Source organism: Panicum hallii, chromosome 5 (genome assembly GCF_002211085.1).
Source record: "Panicum hallii strain FIL2 chromosome 5, PHallii_v3.1, whole genome shotgun sequence".
NCBI classification, from domain to species: domain Eukaryota; kingdom Viridiplantae; phylum Streptophyta; class Magnoliopsida; order Poales; family Poaceae; genus Panicum; species Panicum hallii.
This window is the reverse complement of record NC_038046.1, coordinates 19,724,109-19,750,885: the sequence shown is the minus strand read 5'-3', so window position 1 is coordinate 19,750,885 and position 26,777 is coordinate 19,724,109. Positions and strand designations below refer to the sequence as shown.

Genomic DNA, 26,777 nt, shown 5'->3' with positions numbered 1-26,777 from the left:
ATTGTACAAAAATGGCTCCAGCTCTGAGTGGAGCTTCGCATGAAGCCGGCGATGGAGCCGTTTTGTATTTGAGCTTTTGGTAGAGTTTCACGTGAAGGTGGCAGTGGAGCTGTTGAGGAAACCGCGCCAAACGGGCTCCGAATGGGGTGATGCATATCGTCTGCATTTGTTTTCACTTATTTTGGTCAGGACGACCTGCTGTTTCAGGTCCAGTTGTAAGATGGCAAATCCATGGGGATGAGACACCATGAACCAGCATGGACGTTTGGAATCCAATTTTTTTTATGACGGATTTAAAGCTGAAATTAATACCTGGTATAGATAACCGCAGCTCCAAAAAGAAAGCCCGTTTCGAGACCAAATACAAACATGCTATGTTACATCGTGTTGCCTATTAAGAATTCACTTTAGTCATGACCAAATGAAGTAATCCAGGATATAGGCAAAATTTCAAGCCACTAGATTACAAACTGAAGTGTCCTTTCCTCGTTTACATTGCCCAATTAAGGATGGGCTTTGGGCATAACCAAGCGAAGTAAATAAACATAGGACTTTTCTTCTTCTGCAAAAATTTCTTTTCATTTCTTTTTATTTTCTTCTCTTCTATATTATGCACTGGAGTAGATTACAAAACGAAGACGTCCTGCTTTAAATTTTGGCACATCCAGGCTAACGCAAGCAAGCAGCTTCAGGTTTTGGCCACATCAGTTGCCTTTCTGAAATTTTCACCGAGGGAACAGATTCAGAAAGGGAACCCTTTTGGCATGGCTGTGCTTGCAGTGTCAGTGGTAATCTTTCAAGGGATGATCAGTGGCAAGAAACCAAGAGAACATGCAAGAGAATTTTGCGAAAGAAGACTTCTAAGCCATCTTCACTGGAACATTTCTCCATGAAATGCAACTTCCTAAAGGACACGTTTACCTTTCGGGAAATTATGAAGTATGCAGAAAAATGAACTGAAACCAGCAAGTGTGCAGCAATATCTCACAAAATCTCAGGTGCTCTTCTAAAGATTCCGGGTGTCTTAGATGACCAATTCTCCCAAGAATGGTTGGGCATATATGTTAAGAAGTTATGGTTTACGTTAGGCTTGGCACTACATTTTGCCAAGCATTTATTTTGGTCGAGAAATGATGTTTTTTGTTTTCAGCCTGCCATTTTCTAGTCCAAGATGTCACATACTATATCCTAGAGGACTAATTTGGATGATGCACACCAGAACAAACTTGGAACAATGGGAATACTTTGTTCTATGAATACTCGCATCAAAATTGTTCCGTTGACACAAATATTAGGCGCAATTACTACCCTCTTCACTAGGCAATTGTTACTACTATTAATGCAGCAGTGAACCCATCATTTAATAAAATCAATAATGCTTTTCTTTCCTAGAAGTTCTGCAAGCAAATAGAGTCAACAACAATTTTGATACATTCCATGATATACTAAGCCATTTTAATTTTGTCCTAACTTTATCCACATTTATAAAAATGCACAACACCAAATTATTTTCGTTAGACCCGCCATGAAATATGTCTTGTTGGTGGTTCATTTATTTGGTATTGTAGATGTTTATTTACTTAGGGAATGTTAAAGAGAAAAATTCACTTAGGACAAAACTAAAACAACATAAATTTTAAAATGGAGGGAGTATCACAGGCATCATAATAATATATTGCCAACGCAGCAAATTACCATTTGCTTTGCACCATATCACGTCATTCTACTATGAATGTGCTGAAGCCTAAACCAAATGCACACAAAATCGGGCAAAGATGAAATTCCTTTTCGCCTATTCCAACATATGATAAAACTAATGAGTTTTTCTGTCCTATTTTTTTGTAAATTCATTTCATGATTTCTAAAATCATGAAAAGCACCCAATCACAGGATCAGAATCACACTCTCCCAAAAAAAAAGAGCAGACCCCATTGAAGAGACTAACCAGATTACAAACTTAAACTATGTATAACACATTTGTTGCACGAGATAGAAAGAAGTTATGGAAAGAGGTGGCCAGAGGTAAGAACAATGGAAAGCGGGGGGGGGGGGGGTGGGTGGGGGGTGGGAGTTTTTGTTTTAGGCAAAAGCAGGGAGGGAAGGCTGGAAAGGCCCAGGGAACGAAAGAAAGAGAGAAGGCAGTAAACGGACCCTCACAGAGACAGACCCAAGGTGTGCCGGAATTTTGTCAGTCTCCTCCTCTCCCCTCCCCTCCCCTCCCCAGCTAGTCTAGTCTTGTATCCAATACAGCCTTTGCCCTCTCATTGCCGCAGTTCCGTTTCACATCCCCCTCGTCTCCATTTGCATCCCCTCTCATGGCCTGAATTCCGAGACCCCCCGCCATTCGCCCACCCCTGAATCTGGCGCCTCATCGATCGCCTCGGCGTCGTCGCAAGGAGCGAGGCTCCGGTACTCTTACCTGAAACCGTGTTTTTTTCCTGCTGGTTCTTGCCGTTTTGAACGCCTTCTTTTTCCCCCAATATTTGGAACTTTGTTGGTGGTTCGGTTCGGGGTTGGGGTTTGAATCTTTCTGGTCGGGATTCTTGGGCTGGGGATTCCGGGAGTTGGTGCTCGTTTCTTGTGTTATTATCGGAGTTGCCTTGGGCTGAGGCTTTCTGTTGGTTTGTTCCGATGCAGGTTCTTGGTTTCTTGGCCAGAACCCAGGTGAGAGAATATGATGGATGGTGAGGGGAGCCAAGGGATTAAGAAGGTGCATTTCGGGGATTCCTTCTCCCAGGTGCCTCTGATTACCTACAAGAGGCGCATTACCTACAAGAGGCGCCGGCTGCAGAAGCTGCAGCCTCAGCAATCGGAGCCACAGCAGCAAGTGGAGCCACAGCCGGAGCCAGAACTGGAGCCAGAGCACAAGGCTGGAGATGTGCCGGCACAGGAGGTATAATCTTTTCGACTTTACAGGAAACTTGCAATGCCTTACATTGAAATGGAAAGAGATTGTGTCTCCAATCTGGCACAGTTACATTGAATTTGCAAATGCTATACTGCTTGTAACTTGTGTGCTCTCCAGGTCTCCCTGTTCACCTATAGTATCAAATAATGACATGGAAATGATTGGTGTTTGGAATGGACTGATTCTGAACTTTATGGTGTGTGGTTCCAAGATGATGATGTTCTAGGTGAATCACAGAGGCAGGGCATCAGTAATATGTATTTTATAAATATATTAAAACATATTTCCTTTAGTGCCTCATGAACTTCGAGCTGCCTCCTGGAGTAAGGTTACCAAAATGATGAATCATTATTGAGTAGGTTAAGGGCTTGCTATTTCGTTGCTTATATGTTCTTCTCAAATAAGGTTGATGACAACATGGATACTTGATATGTTGTTTCCATAAGGCTTAGTCCATTTGTTCCTGGCATGTATTGCTCCTCATGTTGCTAAGTTGTATTGTTTACTTGATATGCTGTTTAGGAGAATGTATGTATGTAGTTCATTTGCTGGAGTGTAGATTAAAGTTCACATTCAGCTCTGATTAGTTTGTTGTGAATCAAACAAAACTGGATGTAATGTAGGGCATGTCCTCTCTATCTTTCTCTGCCTCCCTCCAAGAATGGGATACTAAGGATCAAACATAGAATGCTTCTTCTTATTTAATAATTTTTTTTTTGAAAAAAATCGCTGTAGCTGATTGATGAACTCTATTCCTGCTTCTAGGAGGTAAATGTGGATTCTTTGAATCCAATAGGACTAAATTATTCTATAAGTTCAATTATTTTGGGAGAATCTCAGTTAATTTTTTTCTTAAAGAACCACACTGTTTCCATTTTTTTGCATCCATTCCTGGCTTTATGTTTTCTACTTTTCCCTTTTCAGTATAGAGGCAGTTTTCTTTTTAGTTTTCTTGTCATAGCTAGATGCATTGATAGAACGGAATTTCTCATGGTTCGTATTTGCAGGTTAGTTATAATATGGCTGCATTAGCTTCGTATGCATCGTGAGAGAGGGGAATTGCTCTAGGCTGAGGCAAAAATCTCTTGTCAGCCTTCCATGCATTTTTTGATACCACAATGTCGCACAAGCAATTTCTTTTGAAAATGTAATATTTTTTTCCTATTCAGCTAGCATTTTTCTGATGAACACTTTGCCTTTTGCATTGCAAATGATGAAATTTGTAACTGGTGCATTTGCCATGTCGAAGAAAAAAACCTTGAGGGTACCTTTTGCCAGTCAGCTTTTGGGCAAAATAGAATGCTATGTAGGAACTTTTCATTTGCTTAGCTTTAGCCGTTCTGTAGCGATTGTTAATTTTACTTCATCATTTGTTACGGTGCCCATGCCTTATACATTTTACGTTAGGCCATTTAGTTCCTATGGCTTGGCTGATCTGCTGAACTTCGGGTACTTATGGCTAGAATTACATCTTACCTCTTCTACGGCATGATTTTAAACTTTATAATTTTGCAGAGTAAAGATACTTTTTGGAAAAGTAGGGATATGGGATGGAAGTATGGCATAATGATTGATGAAAATAGACAACACTGGAAGTGCATGTATTGTGGCCTAATTAGGTATGGTGGTGGTGTATCTAGACTCAAACGGCATCTAGCTGGTGATTTAGATGTCAAAATGTGCCCCAAAGTTCCAGCAGATGTTGTTGAGGAAATAAGGGAGCATTTGAGGAAGAAACGAGAGAGGCGGAGGAAGCGAACTGCTCAAAATGGTGGCAACAGTTTAAAGACTAAGAGCTCTTCTGATGATGCAAATGTTGAGGAGGATCTTCTACCTTCTGACTCAGTGCTGCCAGCTGGAATGAGCAGTAATGTTCTTGAAGAAGTCACTAACCAAAAAAGTATGGTTCATCAGGATCCTACTTATCCCAGGGTATACAAACGGACAATAAGCATTTATTCCTCTTTGGTTTGTTTTCTATTTATTGTCATATACTGCTTTGATTCTTGTGCGCGCGCGTGTGTGGCTTTTGGGGGGGGGGGGTGTGTGTAGGGTGGGGGTGTTCTGGATTTGCTGTGCCCTTTTTCTATTATATATACAGATTAGAATAAGTGACTGATGAACCTTCCTGCTACTTATTTCACTTAGAATTAAGAACACATGCAGCTACGTAGACTTAAATCTTTGAAAAGAAAGAAATGGCCAAATGTAAAGGAGGGTTATCCTATTTGGCTGAAGCACAATGCATTGATCATTTGTGAAAAGAATAGTGTCAATAATATAAAGTATGACTTTGTAATTATGACATTGTGAATGTCTAAATTTTATCCTTGTATGACTAGCACCGAAGGGAGAAATTACTTAGCGTTAGCTGCTCGCTGCTAACCTTTCATACATTCCTTGTATAATATCAGCAGTTGTATGACTAATGTTAGATCTTCAACGAACTTTTGGTTCCTGCTGAGCATTACCTATTTTTCTCCGTTGCGAATGCTGAGTGTTACCTTTCACATTGGTTCACAGGTGCCGATTTTGCGAGCAAGGGATATTGGTTGGGAGCATGCTGTGGATCTTGACGGAAATAAAAGACGCTGGCAGTGCAAGTTCTGTTCTCTGTGTCGAAGTGGTGGTGTAACTACTTTGAAGGCTCATCTCATTGATGACAGCTGCCCGAACGTTCCAAAGGAAATTTCAAAGAAAGTATCAAACTTCATTGAAGAGAAAAGAGCAACACGCCTTCTTTTGAATAATTATATCTTTAGTGTTGATGAAGATGAAGTTTCCGATGCACAAGTTCAAGGAGATAGAACTGTAAAATATGAAAATGATCAACAACCTTCAAGAAATGCTACACATGTGTCATCATTAGATGAGTATGCTAATGAGGTATATCACGCATATAACTATTTCCTTGCCCATCCCATTCCTTTTCTTTACACCTTACATGTTTATCATTCCATTGGTAGTTAATGCAGTAAACATGTCATGGGGAAAGAAAAAAGGGAAACTTCGATGGCAAATTCTCTTTTTTTTTCAAGTTTTTTCCTGTTAAGTAGCTAAGCATCAAATCTTAGTTCTTGAGCCTTTAAGGGGGATGTCCTACAGTCCTGCCAATTGAATTCATTGTTTTTAGCTCACTTCGTAGATATGAAATTATGTGGACAAAAAATTATACTTCCCCCGTTCCAAATTATATGTCGTTTTGGCTTTGTCCTAAGTCAAACTTATAGTTTTGACCAAATTTATTGAAAAATGCACAGATATCAACAAACATCAAACTAGATTCATTAGATACACCATGAAATATATCTTGGTGGTGCATTTATTGGATATCGTAGATTCTAGTATATTTTTCTATAAACTTGGTCAAAGTTAGACAAGTTTGACTTGAGTGAAACCTAAAACGGCCTATAATTTGGGAGGGAGGGAGTATTACTGGAACTTAGTCATTTTTTAGCATAAAGTTTACCCGTTTCTTTTCTTTTCTTTTCTTATTTTTTTATGAGAAGATGGCAGCTGGAAGCAACCAATGTGGTGAAGGAAGTAGTGGCCAACCAGTTGAGCATTGCGATCAACCTGAAGAGCTGTGGGCACTGGACGATGGCAGCATGGATCAAGTGATCAATAGTAAGAACAAGATTTTGGACGAGAATGCCGATAATTCACAAAAGACCAAGGTAGTTCACCTTCAGAAACCTTAGAGGAAAATAAAAGAGTATTGGCCCAGGAGAAAACTGTCTATTCCCCCCTGTTATTGAGTTATATTTCTTGAGCCTTTAAGGGGGATGCCCTATGGTCCTGCTAATTGAATTCAGTTGTTTCTATGTCACTTTGGAGATACGAAATAATGTGGATGAAAAACTAAATTATTGGAGTTTATCCAATTTTTTTAACATAAAACTTACACATTATTTGTTTTATTTTTTTTGAGAAGATGGAAGCTGGCAGCAGTCAATTTGGTGAAGACAGTAGTGGCGAACCAGTTGAGCATTGCGATCAGCCTGAAGAGCAGTGGGCACTGGATCATGGCAGGACGGATCAAGTGATCAACAGTAAGAACAAGATTTTGGACAAGAATATTGATAATTCGCAAAAGACCAAGGTAGTTCACCTTCAGAAACCTTATAGCAAAATAAAAGATGGTTGGCCCAGGAGGAAGCTGTCTATTTTTCCCCTGTTATTGAGTTATTGGTTAGGTCTTTTATTATTTTTAATTTAATGAAACTAATATGTAAATATGCACCGAATCTCTGTTTTAAAAGAAAATATACTATGCTCTGAGCTTTAAACTTGTCTGTAGATATCGAAACCACACCGGAAAAGTGAGTTTAACACAAGGAAGCACATAATTATTGTTGATGGAGTTGCAAGGCATTGGAGGTGTAAATACTGTGGAATGGATGGGTATGGTAAAAAGTTTCGGCTCCATTATCATCTAGCTGGTGCGTTTCGCCACCCTAAGTGCCCAAATGTTCCTAGAGAAGTCTTTGCAAAGGCAAGGCAGCATGTTCTGTCAAAGAGAAGGGTCAAAACGAATAAGGCTGAGCAGAAAATTCCTTCCAGGCCACATATTGTTGGCCAATTCGGTGAAGAACGAAAGAATAATGGTCCATTATGTGGGATTGGGAATCAATCTCAATTATCAGTAAAAAATGAATCTAGTAAGGTATCCTTTACTATTTGTATTTGCTGTCCTTTTTCCATGTTTCTGCTGATCCTGTGATTTCATACTTATCTGTTCATTGTGCTTGAATCAGAATACTAGTCCATTGTTTGGGATATATTAACTATTTCAATTGGTCCAATGTACCCCCTACTGAGATTTCTTTTTTTTTTATTTCTCCACGTACAAGTGGAATTTCAAATTTTGCACTGGGGCTTATAATATGATGCCCTATGCTAGAAAAATACATTATGAATTTTTTATTATTACTATTCATGCAGAATTGTATCTCTATGATCCATTTCGTATTAAATCTTTCTAAACTATGAAAATAACCATGAAAAATTCTTAATGTATTTTTTTAACATAAGGCATCATGATCTCCATCCACTCACAAAATTTGAACTTAAAATTCAATTTGTACAAGAAGAAATAAAAAAGAGAAATATCAATTGGGGGTAGATTGGACCAATTGAAATTTTTTGGGGTAGTAAATTGAGCCTAAATTTTGCTCAGGCGGTTAAGCGGACAAAGTGGATTACTGAGGGGAGTGAAATGGACTTTTTCCTTTTTTCTATATTTAGGCTGTGTGTATCCCGCTGTGCAGAGGCCAGGAGTGTTTTTCAAGACTTTGTATCAACTCGATGTAATGCTCTTGAAATTTACTAAAGCTTCCTTATTGAAAAAAGGTCCATTGTGTGTAAGCCTAGTTGGAACTGGAATGAGTCGAAAAGCTCATGCTCCTTAGCCTTCATCTGTTTATTATAGAGATGTGCAAGATCACTGGTGTATGCATTAGATATATAGCTTGTGCCTGTGAATCTTTCTTCCATAGTTCAAGTTGCTTTGATCATAGTATATCAATTCAGAATTTTAAGTTTTATTTGCAAGAGAAAATTCCTTGTGTGGCATCAAAACTTATAGCAAAGCTGTCCTGATTAACACAATGTGTATTGGCTCCTTTTAAACACTTCTGCAAACTCTTATATCAAAACTTGAATTTTCTGCCTTTTAGCAGCAGCATGTTGTATTATCATGTTATTTGGAAACAAAACTGGTGTAATCCTACTTTGCTGCATTCAGATTGAAAAGATAATACGCAAAAGAATCATGTCCAACTTCTCCCAAAAAATGGGAACTAGAAACTGTTTCAATGACAACATAGCCTGTTAAAGTTTGTTAACTTACTCGTTAATTGGATTCTTTCTTTCACTGAATGGTGTATTTCTTTACTTTTCGGGCTGTTATTTACCCTTGAATTTAAGTTCACACTTAAGGGGCATATTCTTTGAGCTTGTAGGTACACAATTACCCAGCAAGGCTTCGGAGCAGTGCATGGGAACATTCTCTGATATATGAGAAAGAAAAAGAACACTGGAAGTGCAAGTGGTGCAGTGTTGAGGGTTATCATGGTGTATCAAGATTGAAGTGGCATCTTGTTGGATGGCAGAATCTCCCTCAGTGCCCAGATGTTCCAAAGGATGTTGCCAAAAAGATACGGGATCAAATGATGTCAAAGGAGAAGAATAAAGCAATAAGATCAGGTTCATTTGTCGGCAATGGCAGTTGTGATGTGCTATGCTCTTCTAAGAGTTCACAACTCGATCAGGACCATCTCACTGCAGCAATGCATGACAGATGTTCTTCCCTGGCTTTTGGTAAAGCTAACAGTGAATCAGAAGCATGCAAGATGTCGTCCAATACTACTCTTCTTTCACAAGAGAGTGCTAATCCCCTGGTGTGTCATAAGCAACAGCGGAAAGAGGTTGCAACCCCTCCAGAACCTGGCCGTGGGCAAGGTCAGAGGATGCAGTGGCAGTCGCAACATAAGGTGTAAACTTAGAGCTCTGGTACCTTGTTAATTTTAGAAGAGTAGATTATTCACAATTGCACACTATATTTGGTAGAATGCAGTACAAGGTAGTGTTATGGGCTGGGCCTTGTGCCACTCTAGCAGCTCAGTGCATATGGCAATGCAGCAGGATACACAGAGCATTTTACTTATGTTGCAATTATTTTCTTAGCTTGTTAGCATCATCCTCTGGTTAGTTAGTTAGCTACCTATTCATTAGTTAGCCTTATCTTGTAACGGTTAGTTTGTTAGATCTCATGAGCCATGGCTATTAAAGGATGAACTGTATACACAAGCAAGAAGAAACCCTAAAAGCTATTCATCTACCCTAACCAAGTTCATATCAGGTAGCTAACCCTAGATTATGTGAGCCTTATGTATAGCTATGTGCACTTAACAGATGCAGCATAGGTCTTTCCTGGTCTATTACGAGTCTAGGACCAGAATTCACGCAAACAATGTTTGCAATATATCATATGGTAGCACCTTCTTGGGCGTATCAGCTATCCTTACGATTGGAACTTATTATCAGCTGTAGTTGGTTCTTTTGCTTGTACAAGGGTGGAAGCTGATATAATTAGAAACATGGATACTAGCAGTAACTCAAAACTATACTGACTAACTGCAAACTGTTTCGTCCATGTAATGGAGTTAAATATTAAAAACACCTATTGTCTTCCTTAGGTAGAAGCATGTGACACAATCTGCATGCCTGAACATGACTAGTCTTTAGATCACTTAGAAATATTACTATTATCAATGCCTTTATTATTTTTTATAACGTTTTCCTTTTTGCTGGTGGCCCATGTTGGCTTTCATGCACAACCTACCCTACTTCCTTGGGATAAGAAGGCTTTATTGTTGTTGTTCCTTAACAACATTTCTGCTGAACTAACCTGTTAAGTACTGAAAATGTTCATTGTGCAGCCAATAATGGAAGAAGGACTTCACAGGAATGGATTATTTGGTAACACAAACAACTCTGAGGAGCAAAGAAGTGACTGTGGAACTAGTGAATGCTGGAGATATGTTTTGGACGGGCTACTGCGTTTGCATTTGCCTGATGTACAAGGGGATGCTGGAATTGTGACATGCATCCGTGATGCACTTCTGTATGGCTCTGCTGAATTTGGCACAGTAAGTGGGAAGAACAATGGTCATTCAAGTTTCCAAAGTCACAGACATTCTTGCATTCCTATATTCTGTTAGTGTTCAGTAATCTATAGACCTCCTATGCTACAAACAATGAAATATCATATTCTACGTATTCTTTTGATGGAACATTAGGTCATCAACACTCGTCTTGCATTTTTTCCTGTAATTGTTTATTTGTTAGGAATACTGTAGCTGCAATAATCTATTTTAAAGGATAAATCACCATGATACTGTCTTCAATAATCGTTTTCTTGGCTGAAATCAGGTAGCTGGCAATGTGGGAATGGATTCTGATAAAACAGTGACTGCGAACACTGCTAGGTGCCAGAATGTTCTTAGGAACATTTTAAGGTCGGAGAACTTTGCTTTGTTGTGCAGTGTGCTTTGCAGAACTGTACATCAAGATGAGGAAAGAACTAGATATTTTGATTTTGGTGTGATAGATTCAAGATTGAAAAATGGAAACTATGGGCATGAACCTGAATTATTCATGCACGATCTCAAACTGGTAATAGCTTCACGACTTTTCGGTTGATATTTCTTCTAGTATTGTATCATGCACTTGGAATTTTTGCAATCAAAGTAAGTTGCTAACATCTAATAGCATTTTTGCATAACGTGATGCATGTTTTGCATAACTTTGAGTATACATTTTATTTTTGGTGAGCATATATTTCATAAAAATTTTCATAGTGGTATGTTAATCATCACTTTTGATATTGTTACAGTTATGGGAAGATCTTAAAATGGCTTGTCAAGATATTATTCACCTAGCAAATAATCTATCAAGCCTTACAGAAGACTCCTATGAAAAGCTGGTAAGTATTTGATGCATGGGTTTTTTTTTATTGAGTTCTCAATATGCTTTTCATGTTTCCCTTGAAATTTCTGAATGATCCTTCTCATTTTGTGCTTTTAAATTCCAATAAGAATGACGTGAATATCAGATACATTTGTTTAATTGGTTCAGTTTTCTCTTGCTTGTAAATTCATTGCATTGAAATCTGGAATCTGGTATTACATTCTCTAGGTTGGAAGAGAGAGGGGATCAACTGATGGTGAGCCCAATGTGAGTGTTTTGTTGCCAACCTTTTGCTATCTTTATTGGATCTGCCGTTTAAATTATGCCTTTCCTCACCTTGTTCAGTATTATGCTACCTCAATTGCAGGGAGCTATTGTGACCAGTTCAGAACCCCAGAGCTTAGTTCAATCAGATGCGTTGGTACCCTCAACCTCACAGGACAACCAATTGGATCAACCAGGACCTTCAGATCTCTCTGATGTTCATAGTACCTGCAACCAATGTGGCAAAGAAGCAAGAGGTGGGAGAATTATCAAATGCAGTAGGTGCATGCTATCTTGCCACATTTCATGTATTGAGCCTCATGATCCATCCATTTCAACTGGAAGCTGGTGTTGTAAAAACTGCAGCACTACATGTATTGAACCAATTGAAGGTGACATGGTCTTAGCCAATTACAGTCCAAATTGCTTGCATGGAAATTGTGTTGTCTGCGATAGGCTTGAGGTGTGCAGTTCTCCAAAATGTGAAGATGCACCTAATGATAACTCAAGAGCAATGGTCATTTCCAGTGTGAACTCTGTTGATGACCCAGAACAGACAGAGATTGGTACAGGTGGCTCATGCAAGATATGTGGAAAACCTGAAGAGGATGGCAAGAGGTTCTTGATATGTGGCCACATCCACTGTCTATACAAGTACTACCACATTCGGTGCCTGAAGTCCAAGCAGATTGCCGGCAACGTTCAGCGGGACAAACCATGCTGGTACTGCCCATCTTGCCTTTGCCGAGTTTGTTTCTCTGACAAAGATGACGACCTGACCATTCTGTGCGATAGCTGTGATGAGGCTTACCATCTTTACTGCATAACGCCTCGGCGTACTTCAATACCCAAGGGGCGGTGGTATTGCTCATCGTGTAGTGTGGAGAGAGCAAAGGAGGGAATGAGAAAATATGAGAGAAGAACACTGAAGCTCCACCAGAAGGATAACGCTGGACAGCAAAATAGGAATTATGAAGGTTTGGACTTGCTAGTATCTGCCGTGGAGCAGCTCAGCGCAGATGAGCAGCTGGTGACTTCAAATTAATGTGGGCCTGGTTAGCAGCTTCTTCACTGCAGTATATCCTAGGGTCGGTTCTATTGCTCTGTAAGTGGATTGCTATTCTGAAACTTGGAAGGATTTGTTGTTTGAAGAACCCTGCCTCAGTATCAGAAGGCTCTGACAAGGGCAGTCAAGACAAGAAATTAGCTACAGCCCTCTCACACTCGCTATTGACAGTTTCTAATGAAACAAACAAGGATCTTCAAACCGCAACTGCGTGTTAGATGATAACAATTCTGTAGGATATTGGTCTTGTTTATCTTTTGTTTTGCTTTGTTTCACTTTGCATGAGGTGATACTTGACTCAAACGGTTGTACCGGTGTCAGGACTGCAAGGGATTTTTTTTTTTTTTTTTTTGTGGGGGGGGGGGGGGGGGGTCAGGGAGGTTACATAACTTCTATCATATATTCATATGCACTTGCAGAGGCAAATTTGCGGGAAAATCTCCAATTAGAACGATAAAAACATATTCCAAAATTTCCTCATATATTCTGAAGGCCGTAGTTACGCCCTTGTAGTCTGAATTATTCTGTTCTCTTTACATTTCTTTTTGAGGGACTGCTCTTCGTTAACAAAAGTTATCTGATCGCCGTACCATGGCAGGACTAAACTGACATCAATCGCAAGACGTTAGAATCTTCGAGAACTCAAAGGAAATGATCAGGGCTCCTGAATCCAGTCAACTAGATGTCTCCTATTTGTCTAAATTATAACTGCTTTGGATTTAAATTAGAACACCATGCGCTGTTGTAGAATGTTTCTTTGCACGAAAAACTCTTTGGGTGTTGTACAGTAGGTGACATCGGTTGTCCAGAAGATATCCCACGTGGTTGGAGAGCAAAAAAGTTAATGTCTACAGACCTGGAGAGCAAAAATGTTAATGTCTACAGACCGTGTTTATTTGAGCTTTTGAAGGCTTTTGAACTACTAGCTTTTGGGATATTCAAAAGCTAGATGCTCCCAAAAGCAAGAAGCTGAAAAGCTTATAACAGGATGCTTCTGGTTTATGACTTTTAAGTGCATTTTGACTTTTGAAGATCCTAAAAGCTAATTTCCAAAAGTACCTAGAAACTTAAACAAACAGGGCTGTAGTCTAGGGTTAGTAAAAATCGTATAGACAAAATTTCCTAGTGTAAAGATGTTTCCTGTTGAAGTCACATGTCGCTCAAACATTGGATATTAATTATTTAGGCCCATTCGGTATGGCTCCAGCTTAGTTAGAGTGAAACCTAAAACTTTGCTATGATATGCAAAGATTTTCTAGAAGCTCCAGCCGTCCTATGACTAAAACCTTATGTCACACCCAGTCCGGTCACACCTGTCGGATGCTAAATTTATTAGTCCAGGTTAGATATCAAAGATAAAATTAGAAATTACTCGTGTATGAATAGATGCTTTATGCATATTAGTATTTTGTTAAAAAAATTAGAAATTATACAGTTTCTTTGATGCATGCATTATTGTGTGTGGGAAACAAGTACATGAAATTGCAGCATTTTTTACGTAATTGTTCGAAACCGATGGCAGTCATATTTTTAAAAGCAAAAACTATTAATTAGTTCCAATATATTAATTGTAGATGGAAGAAGTCTACGTAATCATCCAACTCTACCTGTCGTGGTTGGACTACTTAGCCTCTGGTTTTGCACAGTAGTTTTAGCCACGTAGAATGCTGAGCTTGATAGAAAGATGTAGTAGATGTATTGACATGTGACATGTGAGGTACGCTAGCTAGTAAGTGGGTAGCTCTTCTCTCCTTTTTTCTTCTTTCTCTCTCCTTTCTTGCCTGCTCCACGAAGTAGTCACTGGGTAGGAGCCGAGCCGTGGTGAACAGCCTGTGCGCCGCAGCCTCGTGAGCTCACCCTCCTTGGGCGTCTTCAGAGCCGGCCGATTGGATCCAATAGGCGGTAAAGGATAAGGTCAGGGTAAAGTCATCTTTACATGAGGGATGTAAAACGAAAAAGAAAAGGAAAAACAGAGAAATAGAGAAAAGAGGATGAAATCTCTTGAATCAAAAGAATTTGCGTGCTCGAGGTTATACTTTAAAAGGTATGCGAATTGGATGTCAAATACGCTGAGGCGTGCGTATTCGGTATCACGTATCGAAATTTCTCAAAAAAACCTGCTCGCCCCCCCGCGCGCGCGTCGTCCTGCACGCACCGACCGGCCGCTCGTCCCCGCACGCGCTGACCGCCCGCTCGCTTGCGCAACGCCCGCTCATCCCCATCCGCACCCAACCGTCGCTCGACCCCCACGTGTGGCCGGCCGCTCGCCCGCGCCCTCGTCGGATGTTCGCTCGTCCCCATCCACGACGCGGGCGCCTGCTTGTCCCCATCCGCTCATCTCTGACGTCCGCTCATTCCAGTCTGCTGCGCCCGTCCGCACCGGCCGCATCTTTTCCCCATCCATGCCAGGCCATCGCTCATCTCCGCCCGTCGCTTGTACCCCACGACGTCCCTCTGCACCGGCTTCTTGCTTGATTTGGAGTTCAATTTGCGGTGTGGGAGCTCGATTCAGAGCCATATGAGCACGATTCGTGATGCCGAGGCCGATTCATGGCGCTGCACCGATGCTGATGCTGGTCCTCCGTCGTCGCCTGGAGCTGGAGCGCCACCAAACGCGTTTTATGGAGAGCTGGAACGATCGGGAGCGGGAGCAGTGAGAAGCGACGAGCGGAGCGGAGCAGAGCTGGTTACACACCTTAAAGTATACGATTTTGCAAAATTAGAGAAGTTAAATACCTAATTTTATAGTTTAGCGAGTGAAGTTGTCTAGCCATAATAGGTGAGGGGTTAGTAGATTTCTTTCACTACAGATTGGTGGATAAATAAAGGTGCACATGTCTTTGTGCACAAGAAATATTTACATGATTTTTCTATGCATATTCTATCGCATATACAAATGATTTAGACCAATAATTTTATAAACGGTAAAATCATAAAAGATGCACAATTGTTTATACATGCACAAAGGACATTCGCCATGATGCACATATCTTTGCACACAAGTTTCTTTTATGCTCTTAAGTTTGTGTATCACATAAAAAATATGTGTATTTGAACAAAGCAAATAATCTTGACAATCTTAAATATATTGAGAGAGAGAGAGAGAGATATGCAGATTTTTTTTCTAAGGCAGGCGCACACGGATTAGCAATATTTTTATTGGCCACATGACTAATTGGTGGGACCGTATGGGTTCAGGTAGCGCTGTATTTTTTATTTTCAACACATCAGTGAAAATCAACCAGCCTTACACGCATAGCGATAAGCACAGAGACGTCCAGATACCCTGCGCGCGTGAGAAAATAGAAGGATATTTTTGTTTTGTCGCAGGCGTGTTTGGAAGAACTCCATTCCAATTTTCACTCCAATTTTCTTAGCTCCACCCATAAACTCTCTAACATATACCTAAACATGTATAGCTTCAGAAACTTCAGATCCGAAAACTCCAGAAAAAACCTAGAGTTGGCCCCAACTCCATATTTTTTTGAGCTCCTCAAGGGATGCTCCAAAAATACTAATTATAGACATTCTTATGGAGTTAAGCTAAAATTATTCACCACTGCTACTGGTTACACAAAGTACCCCTTCGTGACCCCTTCCTTCTCCCCGTGCTCCCCTTCTTCTTCTGAAGAAAGGTCGCTGCCCCCTCCTGTCTCTTGTGAAACCCTAGTACCAGGCCCCCTCAAAGATATCGCCGACGGCCTTCTCTCTCAAGCGGAATGGATCCTACTGAAGATGATATCCCTTCCTGTATACTGTGGAGTAATTTTTTATAAATCATCTTCAATTTCTCTTCTTCTCAATTAACTTCTCCACTCCTTCCTCAGGGGGCCGAACCCTCTCATCCCGCCGGCGCGGTCAACCCTAGCACCGCCGCGCCCAGTGAGGTGGTTGTGCGTGGGCGTGGCCAGCCAGGGAGCCGCGGCCGTGGAAGAACCGGCCAAGGCCGTGTCCCTGGCGCTGGCCGTGGCCCTGGCGCGGCCAGCTTGGGGGCTGACGTAGCCGGCCTAGTGTCTGACGCGGGCGGCAGGGGGGCAGGCGCGACAGGCATGGGGACCGGCCAGGCCGGCCATAGAGAACTTGGGTCTAAACAAGATGTTCTAGATGATGGCTAGATTAGAGTAGAGAGATGAAGAGGAGGAGAGAAAACAGAGCGATACGTGGACCGATTCACAAAGGCTAAAATAGACAATTCACAACAAGTTATTATCTTTTTGAAGTTGGAGCACTGCAATTTTCCAAATATGTACAATAACTTCATATTTTTGTGGAGACGGTGGAATGAAGCTGAAAGAAAAAAATAAAGTTGGTAAAGTGGAGCTATTTTTTAAAGTTGGAGCGCTCCCAAGCAGACCCTTAAACTACTTAAAATAACCCACTGTTACATTAAATTACATTTAAACTACTTAAAACAACCCACTGTTATATTAAATTACATCAAAACGCAGCAAGTATACACCACGCTACACGCCGTTAGGTTACCGGCAGATCTCGACCGTTTGGAGCCAACCGACGGTCAGGATTTGCAGGCCCCGCACGGCCGCGGCCATTGTCGTGTAACCGTTTACTGCGGCCTTGTCGGAACAGCCCCGCCGCTTGCCCAGCGGCCGCCGCGGCAGTTTCGGCTCGCTCTCGCCGGCCGCTGTCTCCGCCGCGGTCGTCGGACGCCCCCCACGCCTCCTCCTCCGTGCTTGAGAAGCCATCTTCGGCACCCGCCTTCTCGCCGTCCACCGGACACACCAATTCCCCAAACCCTAGCGCCAAAATCCCCCATTTCGGTCGCGCCAATCGGAACCGGATTTCCTCGGTTTCCGGCTGGCGCCGGCGGCGGGTTGAGCCGCGCTCTCGCCTCGCCTCACCACATGTTGCAGCGAGCGCGTGCATGAACTCTGCGATGGATGAGATCAACCTGCTGCGGCAGGCGCAGCGGCAGCACCAGCACCACCTCATGGTGCGCGGCATGGGCGAGGAGATTGACCTCGAGATCGGCCCGGGCGACGACCCCTCCTTCTCCGGCGCAGACCTCGTCGCCGTCGCTTCTGGGCACCACGACACCGTCGTCCCCGCCGACGAACACAAGAGCCTCCTTATCCCATGCTCTGGCGCCGTGGACGGGCATGCGCAGCCTCCGGCGCCGCAGCCACAACTGGCGCACGGGGAGGAGCATGACGGGATGCTCCGGCTGCCCTCGGCGCACACCAAGAAGAAGAAGAAGGTGGTGAAGAAATGGCGGGAGGAGTGGGCGGACACCTACAAGTGGGCCTACGTCGCCGTGCACGACAACACCACCAGGATCTTCTGCTCGGTGTGCAAGGAGTATGGCCGGAAGCACCGGCGGAACCCATATGGCAATGAGGGAAGCAGGAACATGCAGATGAGTGCGCTTGAGGAGCACAACAATAGCTTGCTGCATAAGGAGGCCCTTCGGTTGCAGATGGCCTCCAAGGAGAAGTTGCAGCCCCCCGAGATCGAGAGGCCGGTCTATGTCAAAGGTTGGTGTTGTCGGCTTGTTGACTCAGCTTCTGCAATTATACTGCTGCTTCACCTCCGGACAGTTGTAAAGAGTAGGCAATGTGTAATAAAATTTGTTCCTAAACTAGCTTATCATTTGGATATTCCAGGAAATATATGAACTTTCAGTTTTAATTGTGTATACTGCATTGTGAGAAGCAGATAACATGAATTTCAAGATAATATTCAAGTTCACAATTATACTGCTGTTTCACTTGTGGACAGCTGTAAAGATTGGGCAGTGTGTAAAAAAATTTGTTCCTAAAACTAGCATATCATTTGGGTATTTGAGGAAATACACTTTTCAGTTTTAATCGTGCATCATTGTGAGAGGTAGATAACATGATTTGCAAGATAAGCTTCCACTCCGCAATTATATTGTTGTTTCACCTGTGGAGAGTTGTAAAAACTTGGCAATGTGTAATAAATTTGTTCCTAAAACTAGCGTATCATTTTGATATTCCAAAATATATAACTGGCAGTTTTAATCTTGGATACTGCATTGCAAGAAGTAGATAACATGATTTTCAAGATAAACTTTGTCCCGACATGTTTTATCATGTTATGTGTAGCATGTCCAATCCTAAGGAAATGCTAGATTCTGTGCCATCAATACACAGTTGGCAAGTGCTTTTATGTTCTAGTAGAAAATGAACATAGCATGAAGCAAGTAATGCTTTCCAGGTTCGGTTCTCTAAGGAGTGGAATATCAGTTTTCCTTGAAGTTATTATAATTTATTAGTAACTAACATGCTATATGCTGATATCATCTGCGCTTCCATTTTCTTTGTGCCCTGTATCTCAGTGTACTCCATTTTCTATCAAACCAAAATAACACTATGCTATCTCGCCCCTTGAAATGATCAACATCTCCATGATGTACGACTTTACTCTCAAATTTTATCTGCATTTTGGTATTGTCTATTCCAGCTTTGTCGAAAACAGCTGCATCAATACTTGAATCTGTCCTAAGGAGGGATCCCCATGAAGCTGAATTTATACAGTCGATCCAGGAGGTGGTTCATTCCTTGGAACCAGTTTTGGTGAAGAACACTCAGTAACTTTTCAACTCTCCCTCACTGTTTTCCTCAGAAATAATATGCCTAAACTTCGAATGTAACATGGTTTGATTTGGCAATGTTTCAGATATGTCCAAATTTTGGAGCGTTTGTTGGAACCTGAGAGATGCTTTATCTTCAGAGTGCCATGGATTGATGACAGAGGTGAAGCACATGTCAACAGAGGTTTCCGTGTGCAATTCAGTCAGGCATTAGGTCCATGCAGGGGTGGTCTCCGGTTTCACCCATCCATGAGCTTAAGTGTGGCAAAGTTTCTGGCCTTTGAACATGTAATATTATACTTGTCTAAAATGCACTATTCACGCTAATTAATTTTATGCTACAACATATTCTAGCTATGTTAGCTATTTTGATTCTTTTTTTTTGTTTTTACATGACAGTCGTTATTAAAATCAACGTAATGAATGGCATTGAAGTACCACTCGATAGCAAAACTATGCAAGTGCATGCAGTAATGTAAACTTGCAACCTTGGCTAAGTCACATTTGCCTCTAAAGCCATGGGTGCGATTTTCTTAATGCTGGAAGCATAAGTTCCTCCCAACCCATGCAATTCACTTCTGCAGTTCTGCCAAAAGAAGATAGCGTTCAGTAGCATGCAGATGGACCAAGTTATATGAGTTTTTGATGTTTGCATTGCTTTATGGTGGTACTTTAACATGCCTTCCCAACATTGTTTTTCTTCTATACAGACTTTGAAGAATGCTTTGTCGTTATATAAACTTGGAGGTGCTGCTGGAGGAAGTGATTTTGACCCAAAGGGTAAAAGTGATAATGAGGTATTTGTGCTGTACTTTATTTCCTGTGGACAATAATATTTTTTATTGCATGCAAATCTGAACCTTCTTCATGCTAGATAATGCGTTTTTGTCAAAGTTTCATGGATGAGCTATATAGATATTTGGGCCCTGATCAGGTACTTGCCAATCAAACATGATACCTAGTCACTAGAGTTATACATTTCTATACTAGTTAATGAATCAGTGACAGTTCTTAGTCTATATCAGTAGTTCATACTTCAACATTTTTTTGCAGGATTTTCCTGCTGAAGACATTGGTGTTGGTCCTAGGGAAATGGGTTACCTTTTTGGGCAGTATAGACGCCTTTCTGGTCATTTTCAGGTACACTGGTGGTTCTGAAGTTAATAAATAAAAAATAATGTCCATTTACTGCTGCAGGTGTCTTTTATTTTTAGTGCCCTGGTTGTTAGCGTCACTAGACATCTAGAATCACTACACATCAGAAGGACTATTGTCCAAAGAAACAAAATAAAGGGACTGATGTTCCCTAGTTAGGTTATTGCAAAATTCCGTTAGACTCTTGCTTTTGATATTTTTGTCTTCCAGTGGGCAACAATAGGGCAGTTGTCCAATCAAACATTTGTTTTTTGGAGTTTGGAGGTAATCAAATTCAGCTGATTGGTGGGTGGGGGGGGGGTGCTAATGTTTCTTACTGCTCCATTGTCATTTGGAGTGCATACCAATAACCGAACTTTTTGTAGCTCCTTCTGCCTTCTCTGAGGCTATTTGTTTAGTTTCTGCTTCTACTTCTTTGGTTCATCAGTTCCCTCTCATCTGTAGATTTCAACTGGCATGCTTATGCAGGGAAATTTTACAGGACCTAAAATCTTCTGGTCTGGTTCAAGTTTTCGAACAGAAGCTACTGGATATGGGCTGGTAAAGAGCTACCTTAAATTTCTTTGATTGCAGCTAGTTGTGGGTGCCATAGTTATTTTAGAAGTAATATTTATGCTGCAGGTGTTGACTATGATGAATTTGTTGTATTTGTGCAGGTATTTTTTGCACGTCTTTTACTTGCTGAAATGAACAAAGAGCTTAAAGGATTAAGGTTTCTTACAGAGATCTGTTTGGTTTATCAATGTTATAGTTTAACCATGTATCTTCACACAGTTCATGTTCTCTGCAGATGTGTGATCAGTGGTTCTGGAAAGATAGCAATGCATGTTTTGGAAAAGCTTCTGCCATGTGGAGCCATTCCTGTTACAGTCTCAGGTAAACAGACTCAAAATCTTTTGGATTAAACACAGGATATACCTGAGGTATCATGATTTGGAAGAGCATGATTATTATTATTGGTATCAGAGATACCTTGATTTAGGCAGATTTATCATGATTACTCATGTGTTTGTCACTTTGCCTATCCACTACTCCACAATGTCACATCATTAACATGTACAATTTAGCGTGCTCATTTATGATTTCAAAATAAAAACTCTTACAGGTCTGTATACACCTATATTTTATTGATAGGTTTGCATTCGCTAGCTTTCTTTGAACAACAGTATAAATGACTTTCGAAGTTTGGATTTGTTTTAAGGGAATTATATTGTTACCAAACCAGTAGGTAAATTGTGGATGTATCTACTACAGAAAAAACAGTCATGTTATAATAACTAGCACTTCTAATGAAGGCCCAACTGTCGGTTGTCATATAATATTGCAGATTCAAAGGGCTATTTGTTAGATGAAGATGGGTTCGATTATATGAAATATTCGCTTCTTAGGGATATTAAGGCTCAGCAAAAGAGCCTCAAGTGGGTACATGCCTTTCCCTTGTTTATAGTTCATATATGTCGGGGTTTTGAGATATTTCTCCATTTAATCAAACAGGGAGTACTTGAAATCATATCCACATGCCAAGTATATAGATGATGCAAAACCATGGAGTGAACAGTGTGATGTTGCATTTCCTTGTGCCTCACATAATGAAATTGACCAAGGGGAGGCTGTCGCAATAATTAAATCTGGTTGCCGCGTTCTTATAGAGTGTATGAATTCCTGAACTTCGTCATTTCAATTGCTCTTTTGTTACTTATTATCTGCTGATAAAAAAATTGCCAACTGCAGGTTCAAATATGCCATGCACTGTTCAAGCAGTTGATATCCTAAGAAAGGCAAAAGTCCTCGTTGCTCCAGCAAAGGCAACTGCTGCTGGTGGGGTAATGCACTCACTGCCTGACTTCTCTTACAAATCCATTCATTTGTCCTGGAGCGGTATGATGGCAGAGCAGCTTTGTGGCTTGTTTTACAATACCAAAAAATAATAAGTGCACCATTTTCCGAGCCTGTCGTTGCTGCAATTTCCAACTGGGCGCATGACCTTAATGACAATTACATATAGGCTGAGGTCATTATATGTCTGTATATATTGTACATAGGGCTTGAAACTGTTGCATGTTTTTCTACTCAACTCACAGTTTCTGCTTGTTTCCAACAATAACAGGTAGCACTTGGAGAACTTGAATTGAACCCCGAGTTTAATTTGATGCAGTTGTCGGTGGAGGATTTTGAGAATAAAATTCAGGTAAAGCCTGCTGCGGACTGCTGCCATTGGGCCTTTTCCTTTTATTTTTTTTCCAAATTGTGATATCTTCTGAGTTCTTCGTTTTCTTTTTCTGTTGGATTTAAGCAGGATGCAATAAAGCAAACATACGAAAGGTCGATCAAAGCTGCTCAAGATTATGGAATCATGAAAGAGAACCCTGAGTTTGTTTTCTTGTGCTTTGAAATAAAACGGATGATACTATCGCCTGGTTCAGAGCAGAAACTGATCTGTACCGCTCCTTATGCAGGTCATTGGTGCATGGCGCGAACATTTGCGCTTTCCTTAATATTTCCCAAGCCATGACCGATCAAGGATGTGTCTAGTTAGGCCTTTGATTCAGTCAAGGAGCTACAACTAGAGTGTCCTGCAGCCGTGCAAGGGGAAAATATAATTTTCTGCTAAGTGCGCCGATGCTTCACACCTGCAGCTTGTGCTACTCACATCGAGCAGCACTCCAAAATGCAAAGTACTTGGAATTCACCCTTGGCTTATGCTAGAAAATGTATGTGACTAAGGTCACAAGAGCTTCCCTTGGGCTGGAAGGAAAGCCTTGTTTTTGTCATACAATGTAGAACAGCTCAGGTTGTAGATCCATTGTTATAAAAATCAATTTCAATGGGAAGTAAATAGAAACAATTCTTTTGTATGCAGATGCCATACTTGTTAGTCCATCACTGATAGGTTGACAATTGTGTACCAGATGTAAATCTACAGGTAGATCCAGCAATGAGTCCGATGAACCTGCTATATATAATTGTTAAAATCCCCAGAAGGCAAGACAAAATCGAATCGAACTTCGAGAAACTATTGAGCTCAAAGATGAATCTGAAAGAAGTCTTAATTTGAGAGATCCATTTCAACCTTTTCACATGGTGATTAAGTTAGGACTGCGAAAAGAATAGCATTCCATGTATTATCATCAAGATCTCTCCAAAATTTTGCAACACGCTCCACAGTAAACATACATGTTACACCTGACTAAAAGTTATACCGCAAAGTACATTTTGTAGGTGCAGCTTGACCTTCCAAAACCCTCAGCTTATATTTGTGAGCCCACAGCCACCTTGCCTTTGTATAGAAGCTTAAAGAGGTCCACCAGGAGGCAACCAAATGATGAGAATCACACAAAATAGTGAGCTCTGGTGCTCTACCCATAACATACTACCACATTGGATTTCCGAAGTAAATTCTGCCCATCAAGGTACTTCTGTTTGGCCTTGTAGCCTAAGCTGCTGGCTTCCCTGATTGTTCGGCTAAATAATGCTCAAGCATGTCCTCTTCATCATCTGTATAGTATAGTAACAGGTTTGTAAGTGAGGTTTTACTGGCAAACTAAATCTAAAGCACGTAAACAAATAGTTTTTGACCTAGAAAGTTGTACCTTCAAAATCATCGTCAAATTCAATGTCTTCGTCCTCTTCCTCATCTTCATCTGCAACTGTGCTTGCTCCTTTCTGAAAAAGATAGTTCCATGAAAGGTAGAACTTCAAGAAACATTCACAAACAAATGGAAGATATGATAGGCAGCAACAGTTATGCATATCTGTAACTATGCTGCAGTCTCATTATATTCAGGTAAGGAGGGGTAAAACTGCTAATCTAGGATAACATACCACTGCATGCCTTCCACTTTCAAAATACTGCCGTCCTGTGAGTTTCTTTTCCTTTGGAGCTGTAAGAGCTGAATCCGGCATAAGTCTGCAGGACAGGAAAATGTGAAACATTATCTCTAAGCACACATTTGGGTACTCTTAGAAGTTGGGAATCAAATGCCATCGAAAGGAAACGTATCATGTGCAAACAAGAGATCCCATGTAGTCACTGAGAGAAAGCTAATTTGAAAATAATTTACTGGATCCTTACTTAGCACGCTGTAGGGCCAATTCAGCTTCAAAACGTTCTCTCCAGGCCAGGAAGCTCTCCACAGTAACAGCTTCACCATGGGGTACAATGACCTAACATGTAGATTAAATACATTTTCCATTATAAATATCCTACTCGCCAAAAAGGAAATAATACATGATTCCATAATACAAGATGTAAGATATACTGAAATTTGCTTTTAAGTCTCGGCACTCAGCAGGACAAGCAGTGAAGCACTAAATACCCAACAGGAAATCCCACACACACACACACAGAGCCGAACCCAGTTCTTACATAGAAAAGGAAGTGCAGAACATATAAGGAAATATGTATACCTCCTCTTCTTTCTCTTCAGTTTCTTCAGGTTCCTCGTCGCCTCCATTCTGACCATATTTCTCACTTAGCCACTCTTTGGCTGATGAAACGAGAGTATAGACCATAGCCATGCCAAGATTCTCTGTTGCCTAATGACAGGAGGTTCAACAGAATATGAGATGACATATCAGGTGACAGATAATGAGTATACCTCACAAAGTAATAATAGACTTGAAACATGCTCTGGTCATATTTGAGCATGTACCATTGATACCAGTGAAACTAATCTACAATGAACAGTTTACAAATCCTAGAAAGCCACGATAGTATAACAAATTAGAGGTTGGCAACAACTATAGTTCTCTGTCTGAAGAATATAAATTACTGCCCATGCTTATTTGGCTCACCCTTGACTATCTCTTTTAAAAAACAGTGAGCTTCAATTGTTGCACACAGTTGAAAATTCTAGCTATATGAGATTGACACGAAACTTGGAGCTGAGTATTTGCATACCTCCTGGTCAAGTTTTTCCTTCAGGGATGCAATATCATCTGGTTTAATTCCACGCACACTGCATGAATGTGTTCCAATCCAATGCAAGAGTTGGAAATACAGTAAGTACACACCTCATACCAAGAGCATCATGAACTGAAACCATGACTAGAATTTATCACTCGCATGATGTTGAGTTTTCTTTATGCCATGCTGGCTAACAAGGTTAATGGAAAAACCTTTTGACATTCAGCAGAGGAGGTTCGTCTGGGTATTTCTCGGTGTGCGCAAAGATCAGAGCCAATTGCACTGCAAATCAAGGCCAGATAACAAAATCACTAAATCGATAAATGCATGGTTTATTTGCAAAGTTTGTCTTTAGGATTTTAGATCATCAGGACCAGATATGTATCTAACTATGAAATTAGTTTTACCTGGAACATAAGCAGACTCGTCAAAATCATCATCCTGGCAACATAGTAAACATGAAAGGATCAGTAACTAAATTGGGAAATAAACATCAAAAGAGTAGCAAATGTAGCACTTAATACAGCACAGCCCTCCAACTTGCAGGGCTCAAACGCACAGCCCTCAACATCTCCACTTGCATCACTCGCAGAATTCTAAGAGAGTTGCGCCATGTCAAACGCTGGACTCGGTTGGGAGTACTACCTGAGGGGAGAGAAGGATCTGGAAGCACCGGGCGGTGGTGGCGATCCCACTCTCGCTGGGGTCGATCTCTGCATCAGCACCAGCACACAACGCGACAACGATTAAATTCGGCACAAGAAATTCGCATCCACAGGACGAGTCCCCAGAAACAAAAGCTTGGAGGAAGCAGGGAACTAAAGACGGGGGGAACAAAGGCTGACAGCACGAACCCTTGATGTCGTCCATGAGGATGGCCTGCAGCGCCTCCACCTCCATCTCCTGCTCCTGCTCGTAGTCTTCCCGCGCCACCATCGCAACCATACGAAAGCAAAGATGCGTTAGCAGCAGAGCAAAGCGGCGAGGGCGAAGGGCTTGCCGAGTGGGAGAAGGGAGAAGGGGGGGCTTCAGGATTTAGCCCGTACCAGCCATGATCGGTGCTTGTGGCTATGCTTCTCGGAGCTCCGGCTACCCTTCGGCGGAAGGCGAGGATGAGACCTCTGCGGCGGCGCGGTAGGCGGCGGACGGCGGCGGATGCGTGCGTCGCCGGAGGAGGAGGTGGGGAGGGAAGAAGGCTTTTGGGGACTAAGGTGGCTCGCTCCACTGCGGATGGGCCGGGCCAACTGATGGGTCCAGGCCCGCGAAACTCGTGTCACTCTGTCAATTATTAGGTGGGCCGGAGTGTCAATTAAGAAACCAGCGAACGTAAAGATGCAGAAATTTAAATATGATGTACCTCATTCAAAATTAAATTCAAATTCAAAGCAGAAATGGAGGTACGATGCAGGCTAAACATGACTTCGCATTAATGAAA

At 41.4% G+C, this 26,777-nt stretch overlaps 3 protein-coding genes across 12 annotated transcripts; 2 read left to right on the top strand and 1 right to left on the bottom strand.

Moving 5' to 3' along the window:
• The first annotated feature begins 2,207 nt into the window (after positions 1 to 2,207).
• Positions 2,208 to 13,055, top strand: LOC112893420. Of its 7 annotated transcripts, none has more exons than XM_025960733.1 (13): positions 2,208 to 2,409; positions 2,638 to 2,893; positions 4,424 to 4,840; positions 5,432 to 5,794; positions 6,418 to 6,585; positions 6,843 to 7,010; positions 7,209 to 7,574; positions 8,872 to 9,402; positions 10,351 to 10,560; positions 10,844 to 11,086; positions 11,307 to 11,396; positions 11,609 to 11,647; positions 11,748 to 13,055. In XM_025960733.1, exons 2-13 carry the CDS (start codon positions 2,675 to 2,677, stop codon positions 12,687 to 12,689), a joined length of 3,756 nt encoding a protein of 1,251 aa, XP_025816518.1. In that variant the 5' UTR covers positions 2,208 to 2,409; positions 2,638 to 2,674; the 3' UTR covers positions 12,690 to 13,055. The 7 variants fall into 7 exon arrangements, with proteins under 7 accessions (XP_025816518.1, XP_025816519.1, XP_025816517.1 ...); XM_025960734.1 differs by lacking the exon at positions 2,208 to 2,409 and adding an exon at positions 2,430 to 2,444; XM_025960732.1 differs by lacking the exon at positions 2,208 to 2,409 and having other exon boundaries at positions 2,451 to 2,893.
• A 4,154-nt stretch (positions 13,056 to 17,209) lies between these two features.
• On the top strand, positions 17,210 to 23,362 carry LOC112893221 (NADP-specific glutamate dehydrogenase). 4 transcript variants are annotated; one of them, XM_025960427.1, is made up of 15 exons: positions 17,593 to 18,202; positions 19,152 to 19,278; positions 19,368 to 19,569; positions 19,992 to 20,078; positions 20,156 to 20,215; positions 20,335 to 20,421; positions 20,905 to 20,976; positions 21,093 to 21,148; positions 21,227 to 21,312; positions 21,764 to 21,854; positions 21,931 to 22,088; positions 22,168 to 22,259; positions 22,544 to 22,624; positions 22,733 to 22,806; positions 22,893 to 23,362. In XM_025960427.1, exons 1-15 carry the CDS (start codon positions 17,593 to 17,595, stop codon positions 22,966 to 22,968), a joined length of 1,959 nt encoding a protein of 652 aa, XP_025816212.1. In that variant the 3' UTR covers positions 22,969 to 23,362. The 4 variants fall into 4 exon arrangements, 3 of the variants coding, with proteins under 3 accessions (XP_025816213.1, XP_025816211.1, XP_025816212.1); XM_025960426.1 differs by having other exon boundaries at positions 17,211 to 18,202; positions 22,733 to 23,362; XR_003228749.1 differs by lacking the exons at positions 22,733 to 22,806; positions 22,893 to 23,362 and having other exon boundaries at positions 21,764 to 21,858; positions 22,544 to 22,611.
• Positions 23,363 to 23,533: 171 nt separating this feature from the next.
• On the bottom strand, positions 23,534 to 26,568 carry LOC112893223 (RWD domain-containing protein 1). Its single transcript, XM_025960429.1, has 11 exons — positions 26,389 to 26,568; positions 26,197 to 26,262; positions 25,988 to 26,055; positions 25,750 to 25,783; positions 25,555 to 25,624; positions 25,337 to 25,394; positions 24,844 to 24,972; positions 24,509 to 24,600; positions 24,259 to 24,343; positions 24,027 to 24,099; positions 23,534 to 23,931 (listed from the first exon to the last, which is right to left on the bottom strand). Exons 1-11 carry the CDS (start codon positions 26,393 to 26,395, stop codon positions 23,870 to 23,872), a joined length of 744 nt encoding a protein of 247 aa, XP_025816214.1. The 5' UTR covers positions 26,396 to 26,568; the 3' UTR covers positions 23,534 to 23,869.
• Between the last annotated feature and the right edge of the window lie 209 nt (positions 26,569 to 26,777).

Bases quoted from the DNA above. Each gene is read 5' to 3' on its own strand.
- LOC112893420 (XM_025960733.1), top strand. From the start codon at position 2,675: ATGATGGATGGTGAGGGGAGCCAAGGGATTAAGAAGGTGCATTTCGGG. The intron at 6,586-6,842 runs GTAGTTCACCTT...TTTTTTGAGAAG, and splicing joins ATAATTCACAAAAGACCAAG to ATGGAAGCTGGCAGCAGTCA. The intron at 7,011-7,208 runs GTAGTTCACCTT...ACTTGTCTGTAG, and splicing joins ATAATTCGCAAAAGACCAAG to ATATCGAAACCACACCGGAA.
- LOC112893223 (XM_025960429.1), bottom strand. The intron at 25,784-25,987 runs GTAGTACTCCCA...CTATGTTGCCAG, and splicing joins AGATCCTTCTCTCCCCTCAG to GATGATGATTTTGACGAGTC. The intron at 24,344-24,508 runs GTAAGGATCCAG...CCTGTCCTGCAG, and splicing joins TTGGCCCTACAGCGTGCTAA to ACTTATGCCGGATTCAGCTC.
- LOC112893221 (XM_025960426.1), top strand. From the start codon at position 17,593: ATGAACTCTGCGATGGATGAGATCAACCTGCTGCGGCAGGCGCAGCGG. The intron at 21,313-21,763 runs GTAAACAGACTC...ATAATATTGCAG, and splicing joins CATTCCTGTTACAGTCTCAG to ATTCAAAGGGCTATTTGTTA. The intron at 21,855-21,930 runs GTGGGTACATGC...TTAATCAAACAG, and splicing joins GCTCAGCAAAAGAGCCTCAA to GGAGTACTTGAAATCATATC.